The 25,363-nt window shown below is 51.1% G+C and overlaps 2 protein-coding genes and 1 long non-coding RNA gene across 4 annotated transcripts in view; 2 read left to right on the top strand and 1 right to left on the bottom strand.

Moving 5' to 3' along the window:
* Positions 1-21,156, top strand: part of GNG7 (G protein subunit gamma 7) — a 93,258-nt gene extending 72,102 nt beyond the window's left edge. For both annotated transcript variants that reach the window (XM_083720851.1, XM_083720850.1), the window contains exons 4-5: positions 17,657-17,772; positions 18,776-21,156. In XM_083720851.1, coding sequence (XP_083576977.1) covers positions 17,692-17,772; positions 18,776-18,901 — 207 coding nt within the window. In that variant the 5' untranslated portion in view covers positions 17,657-17,691 and the 3' untranslated portion in view covers positions 18,902-21,156. The remainder of the gene's footprint in view (positions 1-17,656; positions 17,773-18,775) is intronic.
* The window catches only part of LOC310835890, a 230,989-nt gene that overhangs the window by 109,873 nt on the left and 95,753 nt on the right, over positions 1-25,363 (bottom strand). The gene's annotated exons all lie outside the window — the stretch shown is intronic.
* Positions 1-25,363, top strand: part of DIRAS1 (DIRAS family GTPase 1) — a 140,273-nt gene that overhangs the window by 103,158 nt on the left and 11,752 nt on the right. The gene's annotated exons all lie outside the window — the stretch shown is intronic.

Below are 25,363 nucleotides of genomic sequence, written 5' to 3'. Positions count from 1 at the left end.
CAGGCATCAGAAAAATGTTAAATTTATTAATGATTGGAATAAATTCTTTACATATATAGAAAAAAATATAGGAAATATCAAAATTACAGTAGGTACAATATAAAACCTGAGAGGTACTGATATAGACGGTAACAAGAAACTGCAGGGAGATAAGGTTAAAATAGAGCTCAAACCGTGATGGAGGGAAGTCCTCAATGTAATGTGGTAATTTGTAATATGTATATGCGTTTATTTGTGTTTTCTTTTTTGGCTTTGCTTATTTGGCTTTGATTATCTTTATTTTTTTTCTTTATTCTTTTATTCGTTTTCTTTTATATGTGTGTTGTTTTGTTTCTTAATTTGCGGTGAAAATTAATACAAATTAAATAAAAAATAAATAAATTTCTTCCACTCTTCTTCCACCAACTCTTCTCCTTGGTCTCGTATTCTGCCAGTCATCACAGCCAGTTCCATATAGTCCATCAGCTTCATCAGCCATTCTTCCCGGGTGGGTAAATCTTGTGTTTTCCAATACTTTGCGATGAGTATTCTTGCTCCTGTTGTGGCGTACATAAAAAAAGTTCTATCCTCCTTTCGCACCAATTGGCCGACCATGCCCAAGAGAAAGGCCTCTGGTTTCTTCTGGAAGGCATATTTAAATACCTTTTTCATTTCATTTCATTATATATCATCTCCCGAAAGGTCTTAATCTTTGGGCACGTCCACCAAAGGTGAAAGAATGTACCTTCAACCTCTTGACTGGTGTCAGGTACCACCTGTAAATCATTTTCATTATATTCTCTCTTAAGGCATTACATGCCGTAAACTTCATACCTGTGGTCCATAACTGTTCCCAGTCAGCAAACATAATATTGTGTCCAACATCTTGTGCCCATTTAATCATAACAGATTTAACCATTTCATCCTGTGTATTCCATTTCAACAGCAAGTTATACATTCTTGACAAATTCTTAGTTTTAGGTTCTAAGAGTTCTGTTTCCAATTTTGATTATTCCACCTGAAAGCCAATTTTCTTATCCAAATTGTAAGTCTCCCTAATTTGATAATAATGGAGCCAGTCTTGTACTTTGTTTTTTAATTTTTCAAAACTCTGCAGTTTTAATCTATCTCCTTCTTGTTCTAAGATTTCCCAATATTTCGGCCAATTTGCCTCCACATTAAGTTTTTTCAGAGCCTTGGCTTCCATTGGTGACAGCCACCTTGGTGTTTTATTTTCAAGCAAGTCCTTATATCTTATCCAAACATTAAACAGTGCTTTCCTGACAATATGGTTTTTAAAAGCTTTGTGTGCTTTGACCTTGTCATACCACAAATATGCATGCCCCTGGCCAACACCTATTTTGAACTGGCCAGCTTATTGGGGCACAACCCAGAGTGGTCCATCCTCTGCTTATCTCCCCTCACTGCGATTAAGTGAAGCTACAGGGAGCTATGCAGGGGGCCTTCTCAGCTGTGGCGCCCACCCTGTAGAACCCCCTCCTGTCAGAGGGTGATAGGACATAAAGAACTATCTGACCTTTAGATGCACATTTCCCATAGGTCCCCTCCAGCTTTCCCACTGCCCCCCAAACGGAAGTTGGAGAGACAGCTGCCAATTCTCTGCAAGGGACAGTCCCTGACCCAAAAGGGGGGCAGGCGTTCATGTGAGCTGGGCTCTGCCCTGAACACCCAACTCCTTGCCCTTCTTTAGCTGGGTCTGGAGAACCATAAAAACCTGCCATAAGTCGGGGGGGGGGTCTTATTTCCACCGCCTTGGTTCCACGTTCACCTTTTCTGAATCCGAGCGTGCCAGGCCTGTGCTTAGGTGGCCAGCGGGAGAGGGATGGGTGGCTCAGCACTTAGGTTTTCACAACAGTCACTGAGCAGAAACTCAGAGCACACTGTGTTAAAATATATATTTAGCAGCAAAGCTGTGCTTCTTGCAAGTTAATCCTGTTACGCTGGGCGGTTTTCCAGGGAGCAGATCCCACTGAATTGGAAGTTGCTTGCACTTGAGTCAGGAGAGTGTGCAGGTTCTAGTCAGTCGTAACTCGACTGGAGCTGGTCAGGATTCCTGCTCCCCCCCCCCCCGGGTGCTGCCCCTGCCAGTCAGTGTGGTCAGTACTGAGCTAATTGGACCAATGGTCGGAGGCCTCTTCTTTTTCCTGCACAAGGCTTCAGTCATGTACTGTGAGAATCAGCCACACAGAACACAACTCTTGAGTAGGCAAGTGCTGTGACTCTGCCGCATTTCTTGCAAGCGACTGTATGAAAAAGGCAGCACTTGAAATGTGAAAAGAACCTGCTTTCCAATTTATTGGGGAACCTTTTCCAGCCCTCAAAGCAGAATAATAAATGGTGCCGCTTGCGAAGAGGCCAACAGCTCCTCCCTCCTGCGCTGCTGCACAGGCCTCCTCCGCAGGGCTGGTTTTTGCTTTTTTCCCGGGCAAACACACCAGCCTGCTCCTTTCCACAGGCACCCAGAGAGGGAAGGATGCGGCCTTTTCACTTAATTGCCCTTTCAACCTTAATTCCTGTTTAACCTTTGTAAGAAAAAAACCCCTGCTCCTTTTCCTTTCCATAGCCTGTATATAGTGGGTTCCCTTTCGGTAGGAGAAAATAACAGAGGCCAACCAGAGTATATTGAGAAGCAAAGCGGCTAGTAAGCCTGATCTTTATTGCAATAGAAAAGTACTGTTGCAACAGGATCCCCACTCCCCCCCCACAGGAGCGAGGAGAGAACTCAGAACAATGGTGTGCATACCCTTATATAGACATTTGAAATTGCCTACCCTGTAGCCCAAGACCACCCCCTGAAACTTTATACATACATCACAGAAGGAGGCGCTCTACAGTAGAAATCCCGTTTGCCAGGATACCCGATAATGGTCACTGATTGCTTTATCTGGGCAGCCTGGCCATTTTTTTGCGATGATTTGTGATGGTTCCTGAATTCAGGTCACAGGCTCACCCTATTCATATACAAATATGCCCTTAAGACAGGATTTGTAAGCAAAAGACAATGCCAAGGAGTGTGGTGGAGTCTCCTTCTTTGGAGGTCTTTAAGCAGAGGCTTGACAGCCATATGTCAGGAGTGCTCTGATGGTGTTTCCTGCTTGGCAGGGGGTTGGACTCGATGGCCCTGGTGGTCTCTTCCAACTCTAGGATTCTATGATTCAAATACTTTCCCATTTCTTTTCTCCTTCAGAAAAATATTTGGTCAGTTTGGGAGAGTAAAAATGGCTTCAAGGTTTGCTCTCCTGTACTATTTCAGACACGTGGTTTATATACTTATGTATGTGTTTGCCTTGTACATTTATAACATTTAATTTACATTTGAGGCTCCCTGGGTAAGATCTTTAAGCGCCATCACAGCAGCTCCCTCTCATTTCAAGGATTTCCAGAACAATCACTATAAAAACAAGGCACTAATAAAATGAGCGGAATGAAAACAGTTTCTGAGCAGCCATCCAAACGCAGCTCTGGAAGCAGGTGAAGGCGGTCAGGATTCCAAATTAAGCCACAAACACAGATTTATATATATTCTCATCCTTAGTCATGGAGCGTAACTGAGTCATCATGTTTTATGCTGTGAGATCAGTGAAAATCTGTTCCATGGCAGGAGGCTTAGATTTGGGGGGGCTTGAAATGCATTTGGAAGAGCCAGCGCATGTGTGCTGCCTTTCCATGGGGTAGTGAGTGGGGAGGTGGGCCTCCATTTTTGAGGGGGGCAGTGTTGGTTTCGCCCTTGCCTCGAGGGGGGCACGAAGGTAGCCAGCCTTCCAGCTGCAAACTCCTCCCTTGGGGATTCTGGCACCCTTTGTTTTTGTAGCATTTGTACCCCAACTTTTTCCTCCAAGGGGGTGAGTGGGGGGCTCCCTGCTCCTCGCAGAACCCCCACAACAGCCCTGTGAGGTAGGCCAGGCTGAGAGAGTCATCAGCCGGCCCCCAAGGTCACGCCCAGTGGGCTTCATGGCTGAGTGGGGGGATTCGAACCCCGGTCTCTCCCAGGTCCTTGTCTGACTCTCAAACCTCTACACCACCACAGGATTTCTCTTCCCATGCAGGCATGCGTCCAAATGGGTGATCATTTTGGGATCGGGGGCCCTCGTGCATGCAGGGGTTTGAACCCCACTCACATCAAAATAATAGCTTTGGAGTGTTGGAGGGGACTCCCAAGGCTCATCCAGCCCAAGCCTCTGAAATGCAGGCATTGGAACTGAAGAATCCCAATGAAGACCACCCAACGTCTGCTGAAAAACCTCAGACGAAGGAGAGCCCACCACCGTCTGAGGGAGACCATTCCCCTCAGGAAGGCCTTCCTAATGTCTAGTCAGAATCTCCTGTCAGTTCAGGTACTCCCCTCCTTATTATTAATTATTATTATTATTATTATTATTATTATTATTATTATTATTACAACAAGCTTGCTCCATCTTGCGTGGGGCATCTCTTCAAGTAATCCTGCCTGGGGGCATAGGAGCCAACTCCTGGGGGCCGAGGTCCCTTTGCTGCCCCCAAATACAGTATTTGAGGGTGCTTTCCGCCCCCCGCCCCCGTTGATGGGCATTTCCATTCAAATGGAGTACTCATGTGGCATCTTGTGATCGATTATGCAGAGCGGGGCTTCCCCCCCCCCCCAATATTTTATTCAGGTTGGCAGCCCTACCTGGCAGAGAAGGGTGCTCAGCCGGGGGTGGGGGGGCGCTCAGCTCTTTTCTTTCTCTCTGCCTCTCCAGCCCCCCCATCCCCATCCTCCCGCGCTATCTTTCCCCTTTCTTTGGAGTGATGATGTCACCTTGAGCTTTCGCTGCTTCCTGCCATTGTGCTGGGGGGGGCAGCCCCTTCTGCAGACACAGGAGCCTCTGTTTCGCTGGGGAGGGAGAGACACTCACGCATTACATCATGGCCAGCGGCTCTGCTTTGAGAGGCAGCTTAGTGGGGGGGGGGTCAGAATGGCAGGGGGGGCTGCTCATCCCATAGGGAGCCAAGGCAGCTGCTCAGCATGCAGAACGCAGCTCACCGCCTCCCACCGCATTGTGCCTGTTGCCTGCCAGGGGTCTCTCTGCCCCAGCTCAACCTGGAAGTGCCATGGGGTCGCTTGCATGCAGAGCAGGTGCCCTGCCCCACTGAGCTCAGGAAGAGTCCGGCTTGCTCAGGAGGTGCCTGCAGTCCTGCCAGCCCAGGCAGGCAGCGCTAAGGGCAGGGGGGGCTTCTGCTGCTGTGTCAATTGGGAGGAGAGGGGATGCATGCAGAAGGCCCCAGGCCCCATCCCCAGGGCAGACTCCTGAGCCAGGGTTCCAGCTGGTTCTGCACACTGTCTCTTCCCCACCTGAATCTCTGGTGGCCCCATCCAGCCCCACACAAGGGGCAGGAGCCAGTCCTGCTAGCCTCTGACTTTCCTTCTGTCCCTTCTCCCCAAACACCCCAGGAAGGAGCCAGCGAGGCCCCGGCTCTTTTCCTGTGGCCCTTTCAGAAGGTGAGCTCATGCTCTGCAGGAACACAAAAAGGCTGTTTTGTGTGTGCTGCTCTAACTGAGGGAGGGACGGAGGGCTGCTCTCCCCCAGCTTGTCTGGGGAGAACAAAGACGGCTCCATTTGTGCTTCCACACTTCCTGCAGCCAGAGTCCTCCTAGGCGCTGAATGAACAATTTGGTTCTTTTCTCTGCATTTAAAATTAGGTGGGGAAGAACTCGCCCAATGTGTTTGGTGCAAAACAATGGGGGTAAGGAGAGGGTTAATGCGAGACCCTCCTGGGGGTGGAGCAGCAGTAAAGGGGTCCTAGACCTGCCCCCCATTGCCCCCAGCAGGCAGGGATGGCGGCCAACTTAGAATTGTAGAGTTGGAAGGGACCCCCAAGGGTCATCTAGTCCAACCCGCTGCAATGCAGGAATGCTCAAGCATAGAATCAGGACCTGGCATAGCTAAGGCTGCATCAGTGGCTACTGAATACCAGTGGTTGGAAATCTGTGGAACTCCCTCCCAGAAGGTTGCAGGTTCAGTTCCCATATGGCATGGCTGCTTATTCCTGCCTATTACAGCATTGCAGGGGGTTGGGCTAGATGACCCTCAGGGTCCCTTCCAATTCTACGATTCCCTGATTCTATGACTAACTCATGGAGATGACTATGGGCACATCTGTGGCTACAGGCCATGTTAGCTCTGCTCTGCCTGCATGGTGGGAGACAATAAGGCAATTCCTTTCCCCCTCCTTGCAATTTCTGGTAGTGCAAAAATACTCTTAATCTCAGGGTCATGGGCAAAATATTCCTGCATTGCAGCGGGTTGGACTAGATGACCTACAAGGTGCCTTCCAACTCTGACATTCTATCCCTGCTTCAGCAGCTAAGGAGAGTCCTCCAGATTTCACCCATGTGGTTGGAGATGGGAGCAGGATCACACCCTCCCTCCAGCCCCTTGGAACCAGGGAAGGGGGCAGAGAGAAGAGGCAGCTCTCAATGTCTGCAGAAGCTGATTTAGGCGTTGGATAGTGTTTTCGAGGTTACCAGCATGAGTTTGACCAAACTGCGGGAGGCAGTGGAGGACAGAGGTGCCTGGCGTTCTCTGGTCCATGGGGTCACGAAGAGTCGGACACGACTAAACGACTAAACAACAACAACAACAACAACTGAAAAGATTTGTGCTGTGTGCATTTTTTAAACCCAGCGTTTATGGGTCATAAAGTGCCTCTGTCTCCAGGCTCGGCTGCCCATTCACCTAGGAAAGGGAGCCGGGCATGGAGGCACAGGGCTTCAGAAATCAACTTCTGCCACTGCTTCTGTGGCCTCCGCATGCAAAGTCTCTCACCCTCAGCTGCTCCCTCCTCCTCTCACGTAGGGACTTGGCCCTGCTCCAGCCCTGCCAGGCAGGAGGAAGGTTTGCAGAGTAAGGAAGTGAGAGACAGGCTTTCCCCTCCAGCAAAGGCTTCCTTGTTGTAGAGTCCTAGAACGGCCCCGGGGGTCGTCCAGTCCAACCCCCGGCAATGCAGGAACCGCAGTTTGGGTGCCTTGGGAGCATTTGCACCCTGGGAGGGTGCTGGCAATGAAGTCATGGCAATGCTGAGCGTTCTCTCACTTGCACCCCCCAGTTAAGGGCCTTGTGGGTGGGTGGGGCAGCCTGGGTGATTTCCCCAGCTTGGCCTGGGGTGCTGACTCACCCCATGGGTGCCGAGTCTGCCTTTCTGACAGCAAAGCATGTGGGAATACACCTCTCTCTCCTTGTGAGTGTTCTTGATGGCTGTGAGTCACGCTGCCTATCACAGGCACCCTCCCTGGTGCTGCTAGAAGCCATTATCTCTGCAGGGGACAAAGACAGAGAGAAAAGCAGGCAGGGTTCTCGGTAGGAGGGCCAGAAACAGGGAGCCAGGAGGGGGAAAGGGCAGGATTCTCACGCCCCTCCAACCAATCCAGATCTCTGGCCCAGGCTGGGGGGGGGGAGGAAGGCAGCTCTCCATCCCCCCCCAAAGGCTTTTTAGGGAACTGCTAAGCCTTTTCTCCCTCTAGACTTGCAGCATCTCTGGCAGAGAGGGGGACATTCCCGGTGCATTCAAAAGGGTTACCTGTGTTCAGCATCCCCCCCCCCAGCTGGGAATGCCCTGCGAACCCGAGACCCCGGAGAGCCACTCAGTCAGTGCCAGCAGTCCTGAGCTGCAATGGCCTGACTCTGCATCAAGGCGGCTGAGATTGCAAACAGATGAATATCAGCCTGGATAGCTAGCTCAGTCAGTTAAAAGGGTGCTGATAAGGCCAAGGCAGATTCAGTCATCGTAAGAGAGAACTGCATATTCCTGCCTTGCAGGGGCTTTTGCTAGACGACCCTCAGGGGTCCTGCAACGCTTCAGCCATGTGATCTCCCCTCCACAGTTGAATCCTCACTGCTGGAAACCACAAGGAGGGAAGAGTTGCTCTTGTGCTCAGATCATAGAACCATCAGAAGGGACCCCAAGTGTCATCCCATCCAACCCTCTGTGATGCAGGAATATGGGAACAGAGCCGGCAGCCTTGGCGTTGTCAGCACCAGACTCTCAGGAATGGAGCTGCCCTGCCCAGGGTCCTGTTCTCACAGTCCCCAAACACAGTTAGCACCAGGGAGCCCAGATAGACGGCAGTTCCCTAAAGGAGGTTCCCTAAAGGCACAAGAAGACCCAAAGCCCCACACAGAAACTGCCACACCCATAGGATCAGGGCCCCATTGGGAGGGGGTCAGGCCTCCCCATGCACGGAGAAGCCATTTTGCACAAGCAGCTGTTACGGTAAAATCTGGGTGCGAGGCTGCTCTGCCACCCAGCTCGTCGGACTAAGTCCCTGCGGAGCAAAAAGAGCGCAGCCGGAGACGGGGGCAAGATGCAGAAGATCCACGTTTATTGCGCAACAGGTTCAAGGCGAGACTGAAGCCCCAGGATGGGGTGACATGGACATTTAAAACTTCCCTCCCTTACCCATGATACAGTGCAGAAGCATCGTCAATACATCACAGTTACACAAATTAAATTCCGTATCACAGCCATTTGAGGTCACAACTTGCTGCATTCTGAACTTTATTAGAAAATGACACAGTGTTTAAAAACAGGGTTTTGCTTCATAAATAGTCCATTCATAAATGGGGACGTGGTGCCAGAGGTGGAGGGGCAGCCCCCACCATAAAAGGGGTCTCCTCTCCCTTGGACAAGGTGGATGGAGGGTGCAGCCTTGGACAGCCATGTGCCCCCCCCCCGCCCTCCCTGCGGAATCTGGCCCCTCAGGCCTCCTTGGGGCCCCGGCTGGCTGGATTCTCCCCCTCCCCCTTACGATATACAATATATCTTTATTGTCACTGTTCCATGCAGGACAACTACATAAAACTACATAAAAACTGCATAAAACTACCACAAAACTACATAAAACCTACATAAAACATTCAAACCCCCCTAAAAACTCTAAAACCCCATTTTAAAATACACTATCCTATAGAATCCCTTTGGCTCTGGGGGGCTTGGACCCCTGGTCAACCTTGGCTTTCTTGGCCGCTGCAGGCGCCTTGGCCCTGCCTGGGGGGCCCCTCGTCCTCGGCCCCCCGTCTTGCTTTCCTTCTTTGCCTTGGGCTTTGCAGGAGTTTCGCCTGGATTCTGTGAGGCAGGAGAGAGACGAGAAGGGGCTCAAGTGGCAGAATGGCAGAGTTGGAAGAGACCCTGAGGGCCATCCAGCCCTGCCAGTCTGAAGCCATGCTGGACCTGCTTAGCTCGGTAAATGTGCCAGCAGCCTTATTGCTGCACACAAGTCACCACAGTGGCCCTTGAGGCTCCGAATCTTGGAGCAAAAGATTCCTGCATTGCAGGGGTGGACTGGATGACCCTGGGGGTCCCCCTCCAACTCTACACTATGGAGAAGCAATGAAGGAGTTCCCCACTTCCTTCGGTGCAAGCTAAACGGAGATCCAAATGCAAACATTTGTTCCTTCAGGCCAGGGATGGGGTACACTCTCAAGGGCCAGATGCGGCCCTCCATGACTTACTGACTGGCCCTCAAAAGGCTCTGCCAGTGCTTTTGCCCTTGGACAATTGCCTCTCATTTCAAGGAGGGGTGAGTGTGCGTCACCTGCTAACCAAAGGCAGCCCTGACATTTGCCACTCATTTGCCTCCACCACTGGCCCCTGGAAGGTTGTGCAGATGGGCGTGCGGCCCCCGGGACGGAAAGCCTTCTGACTGAAAGGGGACCTGGACTGTGCAGGAGGGGAGGCGGCTCCATGGCAGCATCTCAGCGGCCTGAGGCCAGTTCTGGATGCTGCTCTTTGGAAGAAATTTGGAAGAAATTCAGAGGAGGGCAAAGAAAATCAGAGATAAGTGGGGAGACAGAGGAAGCCCCTGGGGGAAAGTGTGAAGGAGCTTGCAGAGAGAGGTTCAGCTTGGAGGGGCGGAGGCAGAAAGTTAAGACCTCAGCAGGCTTTGAGGCCCAGCTGTTAGAGAACCAGAGCTGGGAGGGGTCCCCAGAGGTCATCCAGCCCAGCCCCCTGCAATGCAGGACTCTCAGATAAAGTATCCCTGACAGATTCCCGCCCAAGCTCTGCTTAGAAACCTCCAAGGAAGGAGAGCCCCCCATCTTCTCAGGGACCCATTCCAGACAGAAAGGGCTTCCTCGTTCTCAGCTGGATTAGTGACCCCCTCTCCGGCCCCTTCTGCCCCACTGCCTGGTGGCAAGAAGAGGCCAGAGCTCAGCACTGTGGGGCGGCAGCCCCCAGCAAAGAAGACCAACCGCCCTGAGTTCTGCAGGTGAAGGGTGGTGCACTAGTAATAAACAACAACAACAACAACAGTAATAATTACCGTATTTTTCGCTCTATAACACGCACCTGACCATAACACGCACATTCTTTTTAGAGGAGGAAAACAAGGGAAAAAACATTCTGAATGAAACAGTGGATGTATCATTTTTGTGCTTCATGCTGTGGCCACAGACATGTGATCTGATGGTGAATTTGGGGTGACCCAATGCAAAAATCCTGAGAATCCCTGTGGATCCATGCTTTGTAACCACGTTTTTGCACCATTGCAGCCCCAGGCAACAGTGGGTGTGTGATTTTTGGGGGGCAGGCTGTAGCCATGGACATGCTATGTGTTCTGATTGTGAATTTGGGATGACCCAATGCAAAGATCCTGAGGATCCATGTAGATCCATGCTTTGTAACCACATTTTTGCACCATTGCAGCCCCAGGCTACAGTGGGTGCGTGATTTTGGGGGGGCAGGCTGTAGCCATGTACATGCTATGTGCTCTGATGGTGAATTTGGGCTGACCCAATGCAAAGATCCTGAGGATCCATGTGGATCCATGCTTTGTAACCACATTTTTGCACCATTGCAGCCCTGTTTTTGCATCAGATCATTGCTATGTGATCTGATGGTGAATTTGGGGTGACCCAATGCAAAGATCCTGATGATCCATGTGGATCCGTGCTTTGTAACCACGTTTTAAGTGGGGAGGGAAGGAAAAATATAGAAGGGACAAGGAGCACGAGAGGGGTGTGCGGAGAAGCAGCTGGCTAAGAATGCAGGAGAGGGGTTTAAAGGGGGTGGGGGAAGGAAGGCAAAAGTCCACCCACCCACTCAAGCCAGCCCTCTCTCTCTCTCTCATCTGCATGTTTTCCGCTGCCTGTCGAATCCCCAGACACAGCAGCAGCAGCAGCACCGGAGCAGGGACGCTCTGCTTTCCTCTCTACTTGCCTGGAGGGGAGGGGATTTCACTGCTCTTTGTTCCGTCTGAGCAAACAGCAACCGAAACGGAACAGGGTGGGCAGTAAGACCCTGAGGCAGAATGCAGGAAAGCAGCAGCCTCCTCTCCTCCGTGACGGCGCAATATGATTTTTGCCATGCACTTGGGACAAACGGCTCCAGGGACCACACATTCGCTCTATAACACGCACAGACATTTCCCCTTACTTTTTAGGAGAAAAAAATCTGCGTGTTATAGAGGGAAAAATACGGTACAGATAGGTAGCCGTGTTGGTCTGCCATAGTCAAAACAAACAGCAGATGAAGTTAGACAACAGATCAACAGAGCCAGACTGATACCCAGAGAGAACTTGCTGCAAGACAGACCCAAAAAAGAAAATAACAGAACACCTCTAGTCATCACATACAGCTCCCAAGTTAAAACAGTACAACGCATCATCAGAGATCTACAACCTCTCCTGGACAATGACAGTTCTCTTTCTCAAGCTCTGGGAGGAAGACCTTTCATTGCCTACAGACAGCCACCCAATCTTAAACAACTCCTAACCCACAATAATACTACAACCAGACCTAACACGGACACTGGCACCAGAGCCTGCAATAAACCCAGATGCCAACTTTGCTGCCACATACACCCGGACAACACCATTACTGGCCCCAACAACATCACACATACCATCTCGGGACTATTTAATTGCTCATCGTCTAACATTGTGTATGCCATCAAATGCCAACAGTGTCCTTCAGCTCTCTATATTGGACAAACAGGCCAGACCTTACGCCAAAGAATAAACGGACATAAATCGGACATCAGGAATCACAAGACAGAGAAACCAGTAGGAGAACACTTCAATCTCCCAGGACATTCTATACAAGATCTCAAAGTAGCTGTTTTACTACAAAGGAATTTCAGAAATAGACTGGAAAGAGAAGCTGCTGAATTGCAACTTATCACCAAACTTAAAACCATGGAGACACCTGGTCTGAACAAAGACCTTGGATTCTTATCTCATTATACATGACAAAGCCATTTTTCACCTTCTCACCCCTTGCTTTTTCCTGTAAGACCTATTGCAGTCGTTAAGAGTCGTCAACAGGCTCATCACAGCTATCTGCCAATCACCCATTCCCACCACCCTTCTGAGTAATACCCCTCCCCACCTTCTCACTATATAGAAGGGTCTGGAAACTTCTGTTTCAGTGTATCTGAAGAAGTGTGCATGCACACGAAAGCTCATACCAAGAACTGACTTAATTGGTCTTTAAGGTGCTACTGGAAGGAATTTTTGTTTTGTTTTAACAGTAATTATGACACCCAGGACTTACCTTGCTAGCTTTTGCCTTGGTACATGTGCTGGGACCCGCCTCCTCCTCCTCCCCTTCTGCGATTGCTGGAGAGGGAGCAAAAACACCCCAGAAGTCACAGCTGAGCAGGGGGAGCCCAGGGTGGGGGCCCAGCCTCTTAAGCAAGGGGTCTGTGGCCAGAGCGGAAAGGCTGGCCGAGCCAAGGAGAGAGGGAGAGAGAGAGAGAGAGAGAGAGAGAGAGAGAGAGAGAGAGAGATGGCCATCCAGAAGGAGAGCCAGGCTTTGACCTTGTTCGCCGCCCTTGCTCCTCCCAGAAACGCGGCAGCTGCTGCTGCTTTTGGACTCTCCTCAGGGCAGGAGACCCACCTGCTGACCCAGTTCAGGCTCCCTGAAGCAGGATTGCGACCCACCAGCCTGGCGCCGCTTTCCCAGCCATCTTCAGGGAAGACCTGGAAAAAGAGCCCTGCAGCTGCAAGATCAGGCCCAAAGTCCAGTCCAGTCCAGCCTCCTGTCCTCACGGCAGACAAATGCCCCTCAGGACCCAGGAATCTAGATAGACTGCCTCTGGACCTGGAGGCTCCATGAGGGCCTCTGAAGAAGCTGGCTGCTGGATCAGACCTGCCCCCTCCATCCTCACACAATATAGGGTTGTAGAGGTGGACTGCCTCCACTGTACAAAAGCAGTGCAGGATTTCTTGTTCCAGAAAGGAAGAAAGACCACACATTTTCCAGTATAGGAGCATAAAGAGAGCCCATCTTGTACAGCCTCCTCTTCTCCCAGGGCCAGCCATGTGCCCATTGTGGGTTAGGGCATGAAGCTTCATAGCATAATTTCAAGTCTGGCAGGGCAAAGCCCCCTCTTTCTTTCGCATCCGTTAACAACTTAAACTGAATTCTTGGCTTTTTACCCTGCCAGATATATTTTGAAATTGTTCTTTGCCATTCTTTAAAAATCATTGTCCCCTTAATTATTGGAATTGTCTGAAATAAAAATAGCATCTTTGGCAGCACGCTCATCGTAATCATTGAAATTCTCCCCCAGAATGATAACTTCATTCGACCCCACACCTTTCTTTATTCCATTCCACACTGGCACATAGTTATTCTGAAACAAATCAATACTTTTGGGGGTTAAGCAGATTCCCAAATATTTAACTTTTTTCACCACTTCTATCCCTGCATTGTTTCTATCATACCTTGTTCCATATTTTTTGCGAGTATTTTGGTTTTTTTCTTATTTAATATAAACCCTGCCACTTGACCAAATTGTTCAATCTCTTCCAAAACTGCTTTTACACTTTCCAACGGTTCTTCCACAGTTATTACCAGATCGTCAGCAAAGGCTTTCACTTTATACTCATTCTGGCCTACTGACACACCTTTTATTGTTTCATTTTTCCTTATTGAGTTTTAAGAAAATCTCCAGTGAAACAATGGTGAAAGAGGACATCCCTGCCTCGTACCTTTTGATATTTTTAATTCTTCTGTAATCATATTATTTACAATTAGCTTTGCTTTTTGTTCAGTATATATCGCTTTTATTCCATTATAAAATTCTTTTCCCACCTCCATATATTCTAGGTTTTTAAACATAAAATCCCAAGATATGTTATCAAAGGCCTTTTCTGCGCCACAAATATTAAAACCGCTTGTTTCTCGTTCCTGGTTGTCAGATATTCTAACATATTAATTATATTCTTTATATTATCTTTCATCTGTCTACCAGGAAGAAAACCCGCTTGATCTTTATTAATAAGTTCTGGTAGTATCTTTTTCAACCTTTTTGCTAAAATACTGGCAAAAAAATTATAACCCGTATTTAACAATGAAATAGGCCTGTAATTTTTAACTTGAGTCAAGTCAGAATCTTGTTTTGGAATAAGTGTAATAAAAGCTTCTTTCCATGTCTCCGGCATTTCTCTATCCTCTAACCTACCTGCTGACAAAGCCTCCAATGCAAGCAGCTGCCCAACTCTTCCGCCCCTTCCCTCCTGAAAGCTTCTTTCAGCTAAGCCCCTTGCTATAAGCCCCTTTTATGGTTGGTAGTCCAGGGGGAAAACTACCTACCTACCTACCTACCGGGACGCAGGTGGCGCTGTGGGTTAAAGCCTCAGCGCCTAGGACTTGCCGATCGAAAGTCCCAAATTCGGTCCCAGCGCCTGCCAACCTAGCAGTTCAAAAGCACCTCCGGGTGCAAGTAGATAAATAGGGACCGCTTACCAGCGGGAAGGTAAACGGCGTTTCCGTGTGCGGCTCTGGCTCGCCAGATGCAGCTTTGTCACGCTGGCCACGTGACCCGGAAGTGTCTCCGGACAGCGCTGGCCCCTGGCCTCTTGAGTGAGATGGGCGCACAACCCCAGAGTCTGTCAAGACTGGCCCGTACGGGCAGGGGTACCTTTACCTTTACCTTTTTACCTACCTACCTATTATTATCATTATCATTATTATGATTACTACTACTACTATTTGTATACAGGTCTCAGGGCTGTTACAACATAAAATCATGATATAAAAAAACAAAATACATAAAACAAAAACAACCCAATCCCCCCCCAACACATTTTAAAGTTCATTGAATGTCAGTCAGCCAAAGGCCTGGTTAAAGAACCTAGACTTGATTTTCACCTGGGTCAAAGACCCAGTTTGGCACATTTGTGTACATGCACACCGGCTGGGCACCTCAATGGTGCCCCTCTGAAGGCAAAAGCCCCAGCTAGCCCCCTGGCCCACCCCTAGCTAAGGCACTGGGTAGCCAATTTCTCCCATAGAACTTATACCCTGCTGAAATCCCCTCGGTGCAGAAAGCTGTTCAAGGTGCAGGAACCCGGAAACAGAAATGAGAGAGCAATCTGAATCTGTTAATGGGAAAATCCGAGGGCTCCCTTGGACAAAAACAAAGACACCAACCAGGATAACTTGGAACAAAACAGCAGGCTTGGCCTTTATTGATCTGTTGCAACAGGGTGCTCCCCTCACTTGCAGGAGAGAGGAGGGACCCAGAAAAACGGTGTGCAAGGCCTTATAAAGACGTTTGAAATTGCCACCCTGTAGATCAAGACCACCCCCAGAAACATCATACATTAATCACAGAAAGGAGGGGTGTAACCTAAGACCACCCTTCACAGCTACATCACAGAAAAGGCGGTCTAAAACAGAAATTTGAATGTTGTTTATCTCCTGTCTGGCAGGTTCCTTGATTGGATTTCCTGGGTAGCCTGGCCAGTCTTTTGTAATGATAAATACTTAGTTCCTGGGCCAGGTCACAGGCTCACACCCTTTTCAAACACAGACATGCCCTTAAGACAGGATTTGTGAAGGAAAAGGCAATGGGGAGGCTTTTCCATTTTGACCTTGCAGAGAAAAGATTTGGTCAGTTTAGGAATCAAAATGGTTCCAGGCTGGCCTTCCTGTGCTGATCTATGTATGTGCTTGGTTGGTATGTTGTAAATAAAAATATGCCCTTTTCCCTTATGGGGTATCCAAGAGCCCATATAGAGTCCTTACATAGGTTCCCTATATGTTATTTTAATGATATATTTATACAAAGGCATCCATTTTACAACATACGATGTTATTATTTGTGGGGCAAAAAGTTTTAAGAAAAATTCTAGCCCCAAAGGGGGGATAATGTGATAGGAATTTTATGGTCTTAGATATATGGCAACGTTCATAACCACACGTACATAGATCAGCACAGGAAAGCCAACCTGGAACCATTTTGATTCCTAAACTGAGCAAATGTTTCTCTGCATGGTCAAAATGGAAAAGCCTCCCCATTGTCTCTTCCTTCACAAATCCTGTCTTAATCTGTGTTTGAATAAGGGTGTGAGCCTTATCATTACAAGACTGCCCAGGCTCCCCAAGAAATCCAATCAAGGAACCTGCCAGACAGGAAATAAACAAAGCGACAGGAGATAAACTATTGACAAGAGAAAAACAACATTTAAATTTCTGTGATGTTGGTGGGATGTATCTGAGGGGTGGTCTTAGGTTACATCCCTTCTGTGATGTATGCATAATGTTTCTGGGGGTGGTCTTGATCTACAGAAGGGGAATTTCAAAGTCTTTATAAGCCCTTGCACAGCAATTTTGGGGGTCCTCTTCCTCTCCTGCGTGTGAGGGGAGCACCCTGTTGCAACAGATCAATAAAGATCAAGCTTACTAGCTGCTTTGCTTCTCAATATTCTCTGCTTGGCCTCTGTTATTTTCTCCTACCAACAGGGAACCTATGTAAGGACTCATATGGGCTCTTGGATACCCCATAAGGGGGAAAAGGGCAGATTTTTCTTTACAACAGGTACACTTATGAACATTACCATATATCTAAGACCATAAAATTCCTATCACAAATCCAAGCAGGGGTTGGGGTGTGGCAGGTCTGGGGCAGAATTCTTACATCCTGGGGGGAAAGCAGCATTGCTTTCTGTACAGCTTGACTCTGTGCAAGCTTCTCAAACACGGCTTTCTCCTGGGACACTGCAGAGCCACCCTTTCCCTTGATTTATTCCTGCTGGGCGGAACCGCTTTGAGTCTCGGTCCCCATGGACTGCTCCTTAGCACTGTCTCTGTACTTCAGGAGGGGTGGGGTGGGCAATAATGTTATCGTAAAAAAGGGGAAAGGGAAGAGGCCTCCCTCCGATTGATTGATTGATTGAGTGAGTGAGTGAGTGAGTGAGTTCACTTACATGCTGGGTAGCTCAGTCTGGAGAGCAGGAGACCCTTAATCTCAGGGTTGTGAGTTCAAGCCCCACATTGGGTGAAAAGATTCCTGCGTCGCAGAGGGTTGGGCTAGATGACCCCTGGGGTCCCTTCCAACCCTACAATTCTATGCCATTTTCCCACAATGAGCTGTGCTCAAAACAGCTCACAGCAAACATCCAAAACACAGAAACACAGAGCATGAGAAGTACAAATATACAAAATGCAGAGCATGTCGGAAGATTAAGAAATGACAAACATAGCATAGCATTCTCCTTTGAAGCAAATTGTGCCTTCTAGATTTGTTTCAGATTGATAGCCTGTATTTTAAGAAAGGGAATGTAAATATTTAAGTATAAAGATACATTAGCAGAAGATGCCTGAGCTGCTCTTGCTCACCTGGGGAGGGGAGTGGGTCACTCTAGGAAAGAAGGAAGCCCCACACGCTCTTCCTCTCCTCGCCCCCTCGCAGCATTCCAGGGGCTGACGCAGAGCCCATGGCAGACCATGTCGACCACTAACAACATCGCCCAGGCACGGAAGCTGGTGGAGCAGCTGCGGATCGAGGCCGGGATCGAGAGGATAAAGGTGCGCCAGGAAAGAGGAGGGTCACCCCCCCACACACACAAGCACACCCCACAGGGCCCTCAAAGCTCTCCCGGGGGCAGGGGCATCCTGGGCTGTCCAGACTACTTACGCACCCCACTCCTAATGCAAGAGCAAAGAGCCCCCCCCACAGCTTCTCTGGCAATGGGGGGCTGAGTGTATCTGCCCACCCCTCTTGTCCGGGGTCTCGGGGAGCCTCTCTTAGGGTCTGGCTCCCAGAAGAGACCTTGGGACAGAAATAAAACTCTGGCTCCCAAACCCCATTGCTGCACCTTCCAAGGTCTCCAAAGGAAGATGAGGACAGGAAGAGAGGGGGCGGGGGGGGGCATGGAGGGACCCCTGCTAAGCGTGGAGCTGAAACACAGCTCCCGTCTTGCCCTTCAGTGTTTCCATCCTTGTCTCATGGTTCTCCTGAGATTAGTCCAGACGCGGTTCCTGCCTTAAATAAATGGGGGCATGGGCCTGGCCAGGATTTATGTTCCAGGGGCACGGGACACCCCCTCCCCATCCCGTGCTCCATCTAGCAGATTCTGAACGAAATGTCTCAACAACAGTTGCTTCAAATTACTTCCTTTTTACCACAAGTGCTCAGAAAAAACTGTCAAAATATTTCCACAATATCGACTTTTAGTTGAGTATTTTTCTTTATTTCCTTGACTGGGCGGGCACCTCCCCCCCCCAGCTATGCCCATGATGGTGAGGTGCTTCGTATTTCGGGAATCTGAAGCAGCCTTCCCCCCCACCCCACCCCATCGCCAGCCCCTTTCCTACGGGGGGGGGGCTCTGCCTCCAAAGTCAGAGGCAGCGGACGCTTTTCCGTGGCAGGCAGGCAGGCAGGCAGGCAGGCAGGCAGGCAGGCAGGCAGGGTGTCTCTCTTGTGCTAGAGTCCCACCTGCGGACTTCCCCTGGCACATCTGCACAGGCTGAGAGGGGGACCTGATCCTGCTGCTGCTCTCATTCCTCTCTCTCCTTCTTCCCCACTCAGGTCTCCAAAGCCTCCTCGGAGCTCATGAATTACTGCGAGCAGCAGGCCAGGAACGACCCTCTGCTGGTGGGCGTCCCAGCCTCTGAGAACCCCTTCAAGGATAAGAAGCCCTGCACCATTCTATAGCCTGCTCCTGCCTGGTCTGTCTCTCGGCGGCATTGGACACCTGAGGCGTGCCAGGGGCAGAGAGGGGCTCATCAGGGTGCAGACTGCACCAAGCCCAGGTCCGATTCTGACCCCCAGGGGGATCCCAATCCCGGGAACCAGTTGGCCAGGTGGAGGAGCACAGGGGGTGCTTGGGGGCCCTTTTGGAAACCGCCCTGATGTCCGTCCGGTGGGCCGGGGTCAGCCTGGACGCCAAAGTTCCCCACTTTGGCCCTTGGCAGGTGAGACCAGAGGTGTGGCTCTGTGGGAGATGGGCTCTCTGCATGTGCATCTGCGCACTGTGCCCCTTTGCAAATGACCCACCCTGGAGTCCTTGGTTCAAAAGCCTCACAGGAGCAGTGGGGAGAAGGCAGGAACCATGACCTGGCCCCCGCCATTCCCCAAGGTGGCTCCTGCCTTGGAAGTGCCACGGACCCCCCTGCAGAATCCCTGACAGGGCTGGGTGGGGGGCCAGGGGGCGCCTTCCTGTCCCCACAGAGGAGGAGAGTCTCCCTTTCTTGGGGAGCAGACCCCCTCCTGTGCACCCCTCCTAACCTGAGCCCCTCGCCCTGCTAGGGCTGCGTCTCCCTGCATGAGTCCCCCATAAACAACTCCCTCGAAGGAGAGAGCGAAAGGCTCCTTCCTCGATGTGGGGGGAGCAGAAAGTGGGCATCTTCCTGCCCCCCACCGGGCAAGGGAGAAAGGAGGTTCTCTCCTTGGGGGAAGAACGGAGGGGACTCTGCGGACGACAGCCCTGCAGGAAGAGGCCGAAGGTGGCCTGTCTCATGGGGATGGGGGGGGGGGGCAGGCTATGGGACCCCACAGCCCAGGCAACTGTTCCTGAAGGAAAGGAGGGAGTGAGAGAGAGAGATTGGAAAGGCCCCGTCCCAAAGCCCCTTGCCCCTTGCTCTGCCCTGGCATCCAGGCCCCAGAGGCATCCCTACAGCTGTGTCAGGCCAAGGGGGGGGGTCCATCCAAGCCAGCAGGTTTGCTCTCGGATGCCCCCAAGGGAAGGAGGCCTCATTTGGCAGTCGGTCCCTGCTGTCCTTGGAAAAGAAAAATGGAGGGGCCACAGTGGAAGGGAGGGGGCAGAAGGAGCTCTGCTTTGCTCCTTTCCCTCCTGGGGTTTTTGGAGGAGTGGGGTTGCCCCCCCCCCCATGGCCATGGTGTTGGTGTGTCCTCTGCAGAAAGTCTCCTGAGGTTCGGCGGAAAGGGACACCCCCTGAAGCCCCCCCAACCCTGTGGCGTCTGCGTTCTCCACCTTGTCACACATTGAGCCAGATGGGGGGGGGATCCAAAGGGGTGCCCCTGCTGCTCTGTCCCATTCCTCCCTTCCCTTCCTCGCCAGGGGGGAGGCCTTGCTGTGACTCAAACAGCCCCCCACCCCCAGATTTTTTCAGCCTTCCCCGGGCATTTCCTCCTCCTCCTGCTGGGCTGCTGACCCCTGAGAGTTGAACCAGAGAATGTCTGCTCCCTGCCCCTCTCCACCTGCTTGCCCAGGGCCATTGCTGCACCAAAGAGGGGGTTTGGGCAGCTGGCCTGGGGGGCAAGAGAGAGACGCCCCAGGGCCGCCGCCTCCTCGGCAACCCCCTCCCCACTCAGCTCTCCTGCCCCTCGCTTGCAAGCTCTTCCTTCTGCGCTGCTCCAGTTAAGGAGGAGGGGGCACGGCTGTCCTGTCCCAGCACCCCACTCCGAAGCAGGGGGACCCCCCTAAAAACCCACATCTCTCCTCCGGAGATCCAGGCCTTACGTCCCCCTGACTCTCCAAAGGTGCCAATTTGCCCCCTTCTCTCTTTTTGCCAAACTGATGAAATAAGTACTTTCCGAGGTTCTCTTTTTAATTTAACAAGCTTAAAGTGCATTGATTTCAGAGGTGGTTTTTCTTTTTTGAGAAGAAAAAAAGAATGCCTGCCACACAGGTGTTTTGTGCTTTTGAATTCTTTCTCCAATTCCTTGTTCTTATTTGCCAAATCCTGATATTGTTGCCAAAAGCAAATCGAGATTTGTAAAGATTGTATTTTTAGGGAAGTGAACACCCGTGTCCGTAACGTAGGCTAGATCATCTCTCTCCTCCTTGGTTTCCTTTCTCTTTTTGCCAAGCCCTTCGTCGTTCTTTTCTTCCCGTGTGCCATAGACCAGTTTCTTTCCTCGCACTGTGTTTAATATTTTGTGGAATTGCTGTTTAAAACAATAAGGATATTGATCACACAACGAATTAAAAACTCACTTTTGCTGGAGCGTCTCATCTCTGCCCTTTTTCCAATGGGGGGGAGGGGGGCTCTGAAAACTTCTATTTAGGGAATTGCACAGTTTGGGGGCCTGTCCACACCTCCCCCCCTCCCCATCCTCTGCGCATCCTCCAATTCCCCTGGGGAAATCCGTGCTGAATCCAGAGTTGGGAGAATAAACTCAAGAAGACATCCTCTTTAAAAAGGCTCCATCCTGCTTTCCATTGGCTCCTTGCTGCATTTCCAAACCCCCCACCTTGCGGGTGTTTCTGATGTGCAGCACTATCTAGCAAAGAGTGCAAAACCGGGAAGGGGGAGCGGAAACTCCGGGTGAGGACCACCCTGAACCTTGGCCACTAGGGGAACAAACTGGTTGTGTAAAATGGGGGTTTTGTGGAGAGCGTTGGGGAGGGCTTGTTTTCCAGGGTGGGGAGTCCTGGCTCTGCTTTAGGCCAGCCCTCGAGGGAACCACTTGAGGGGGTCAGAGGGGCCCCGGTTTGCAACCTGAATAGAGCACCCACCTCCTCTGTGAATCTGCTCAAAGCGCACCCTAAAGCCCTCCTTGGGGGTCTTTGCCTGGCTGAAGATGCGCCCCTGAACTCTGTTTGTGCCTCTTTGCGCCCCTGGGAGAAGGACAGAGAAGAACGCAGGAGGAGGAGACACCTGACTGCACAAAGTTATCATCTCACATGCGCCGCTCCGTCCCCCTTTGCCCAGACTGGAAGACGGCCCCCGGATTGAAAAAGCCCTCCCCCTTTTAGGGTCTGCAGGAAGTTGCTGCGGAAGGAGGAGGCCCCTCTTTTCCACCCCAAGAAATCCACTTCTTGCCACCACCAACTCTGTTACCGCAGTGGGTTGGGCTGGATGACCCCTTGGGTCCCTCCCAAATCCCTATGGCTCTAAGATCCTTGGGCGAGGGTCCTGCAATTCTGCTGCCCGCTCTCCCGGGGTCAGCTGAGGCCCTGCTGGCAGGCTCCCCTTCCCCCTTCCCACGCAGCGGGCCTTGCAACGCCAGCCCTGCGCGGCTGCCGCTGGCTCTGGCTCGCTCTTCTCCCCCCGGCTGGCTGTGGTGCCAGGCAGACGGCGGAGGCAAGTTAATTATAGCTCCAGAAGAGCCAGAAATAGCTCCGGCTATTTATAGGAGCCTCTCTGAACTGGGTTTCTCCAGCAGCTCCTCCCTCTGGGAGGCGGCAGAAGGCAGGCAGGATGAGGCCTCTGCTCTCTAAGGCAGCCCCCCCTGCATATGCCCCCCAGCCTAATTCCAGGCAGGGAGAGGAGCAGAGTCCTGCAGTGCAGTGGGAGAGAGTGTCAGGCCCTGAGGGACCTGGGTTCGAATCCATGAAGGACGGTGGAATTAGAGCCTCTCTCTCAGCCTGGCCTACTTTGCAGGGCTGTTGTTGTGAGGATTCAAGGAGGCCTGGGGAAGATGACAAGGGTTTGAATCCCACCGCTCAGCCACAAAGCCCACTGCATGTCTTTGGGGCCGGTCGCTGTTTCTCAGGCTGGCCTACCTCACAGGGTTGTTGTAGGGTTTAAATGAAGAGCGGGAGACCTGTGTGCACCACTTTGAGCTCCTGGGAGCAAAAGTCATGGAATGGTAGAGTTGGAAGGCAGCCCCAAGGGTCAGCTCGCCCCCCACCCACCGCTGCTGCCGCCGCTGCCGCCGTTCAACAAAGCATCCTGGACAGCGTCCAACCTCTGCTTAAAAACCTCCACGGAAGGAGAGTCCTGAGCATCCCGAGGGAGACTGTTCCACTCTTTAGTAGCTCCTACAGAATCTCCTTTCTTGTCACTTGAAGCCATGGTGTCAGGGAACTGCCATCAGTGCTGGAGGGAGAGAGCAAAATCCGGAGGGATTCCAGAGAGCGTCCTGGGATTGGGAGGGGCAGCCCATCTTCTGGGGAAGAGAATCAGCATAGCACCAGTGGAGAAGGGGGGGCAGATGGGGGAAGCGGCGAGGCGGTCCCATGACTCCTTGCCGGGGACCAGCGGGGAGAGTAAGGGTCCTCCGCTGCCTACGCCCTCCTTGCGCAGAAGGCTTTCGCGCAGAGAGAGTAGGAGGAGACTAGGTGTCAAAGAGCTTCTTTGCTGGAAGAAGTTTAAGAAACGCCCACTGACGGATTCTGCCAGCGATTGAGACAGCCACGGGTGAGTGGCTGTCCGGACAGAAGAGGTTCACTCAGGCAACCCAGCCAGGTGTTTGCGCTGGCTTACGCACAAGCAACCCCTAGAACCATTACACATGGGTTCAAGTCCTAACCTCCAGAGCAGGAGGAAACAACCTTGTTCCTTGAGATATTGGAAGATGACTCTCCTCTCAGAACCCAGCTCCTGCAACCATTTCTTACCAGGCTTGGTTTCCAGACCCTTGGTCATCAAGGTCGTTCTCCTCTGCACCCTTGCTAAGGAAGAGAACACCACAAAATGCAAAATGGCACATTTATTCATACATCCAATTAGAACTATTTAATTAATGTGACAAAATTAGGGGTTCTTTAGTTGTGGGTTAGGCTGGATGGCCCTTGGGGGTCCCACCCAATGCCATGAAAATGGAGGAGCAAGGTCCAGGCTTTCCGAAGTCTGAAAGCCATTTGCCCCTCTGCTTCCCCCTTGCCACTTGGCGCCCCTGCTAGGGAATCCCACTGCCCCCAGTGAGCCCTGACTTAGCTCAGCACTGCCTGCACAGGCTGGCAGCAGTTCTGGAAAAATTCAGGGCAGGTCTGCCTGGCGATGCCTTGCCTTATTGGGGCCAAAACATGCTGGCTTTCCCCTGATGTTTCCAGATCAAAACCTCAACACATAAGGGGAGAGAGACAAGCATCCTTTAAACTATTAGAATTATTCCAGGAATGCAGAGGAAAAATTCCCCGGCTTCCTCCCAGCTCAGCTGCTCCAAATTTTCCCCCAAATTCCTCATGTTCCTGGAAGAGAGAAAACTTTTGTTCTGCATCTTGGCTCACGACCCTCACAGCTTCATTTCTTTATCCACTCCCCTGTATTGCAAAAGTAATACTGATTAAAACACAAATATAAATTAACCCGCCCCCCCCCTGCTTAAACAGTGATTCAGAATTTGCCTTGCATTTCTCCAAAGCCCAATGCATTCTATCAATAGGATCAAGAAGTTCCCATTAAGCAGAATATTCCATCCACTATAATAGGCAGCACTTGATTTTCCTTTTTCCTTTCAACGTTCATTGCTTCTTTTTAAAATAATTAAAATAAAAAACAAACGACTCCATTTATTGGATCCACCTTGTGTTTTTTTCTAATCAGCTGGTCCTGTTTTCCCTTAAAAGTTCAAAACTGTTTTTATACGCAGTTGGAAGAATCTGTCCTGCCAAATTCCTGGCTATTTATAAAACAGATCTCAACCTGCCAAAAACTTCTCAGAACATTTGTGACATTTGGGGTTCGTACTCCTAACAAAAGCTATTGCAAAACTGTGGATTTGGAGTGCCCCCCCCCCCCGCTTTAATCTAAGATAAATCACAGAGCTGTAGAGTTTGAAGGGACCCCCAAGGGACATCCAGCCCAACCCCCTGCTACTCAGGAATCATAAGCGTGAAAAATAGGAGCCGACAAAACACTTCCCGCCCACCTAGGAAAAGAAGTTTGGGAGGGGGCTTACTTCTGAGTAGGGGTGCAGGTGGGATTGTGCTAAATGCTAGGTAGGCTAAATGGAGCCTCCATGGGCAGAGCCAGTCTATCTTGGAACGTCAGTGAACAAGAGCAGGAGGAGGCTGCTGCTCTTGCTGGAACTGCAGGTGGAGAGAGTGGCTCTTTGGGGGGTCTGCTGGGCCGCTGTGAGGAAGGATGGCTGGTCCCCTTGGCCTGATCCAGCATGCTCTCCTTAGGCTCTCAAGGATCCTCCTGGGCCAGAGGCAGTCTATCTGGATTCCTAGGTCCTTCGGTGTCCTTGCCTAGACAGGCCCCTTTGGCGACCCTGGAGTTATGTCCTCTCCCCCTGGGCTGAGCACTCTGCCTTGGAAGCCCCGCCTGGGGGGTTGCCCCCTCTGCACTCTGGGCAGCTGAGCCCTCGCCCTTTCCCTCCCTGGGCAGGGAGGCCAAGCCACACCCTTCCCCCCAACACCACCCTGTCGGGGACCCCCAGGACCCCTTCGCGGGAGCCATTTTCTCGGAAACCTACTGGCAGGGAGCGGCCTGACCCACACCCCTCCACCGTTTGTCAGCGAGTGGGGCTGGGCAGGACGTC

The sequence above is a fragment of the Podarcis gaigeae genome (genome assembly GCF_964106915.1).
Source record: "Podarcis gaigeae genome assembly, chromosome: 18".
Lineage (NCBI taxonomy): Eukaryota > Metazoa > Chordata > Lepidosauria > Squamata > Lacertidae > Podarcis > Podarcis gaigeae.
This window is presented reverse-complemented; position numbering and strand designations above follow the sequence as displayed.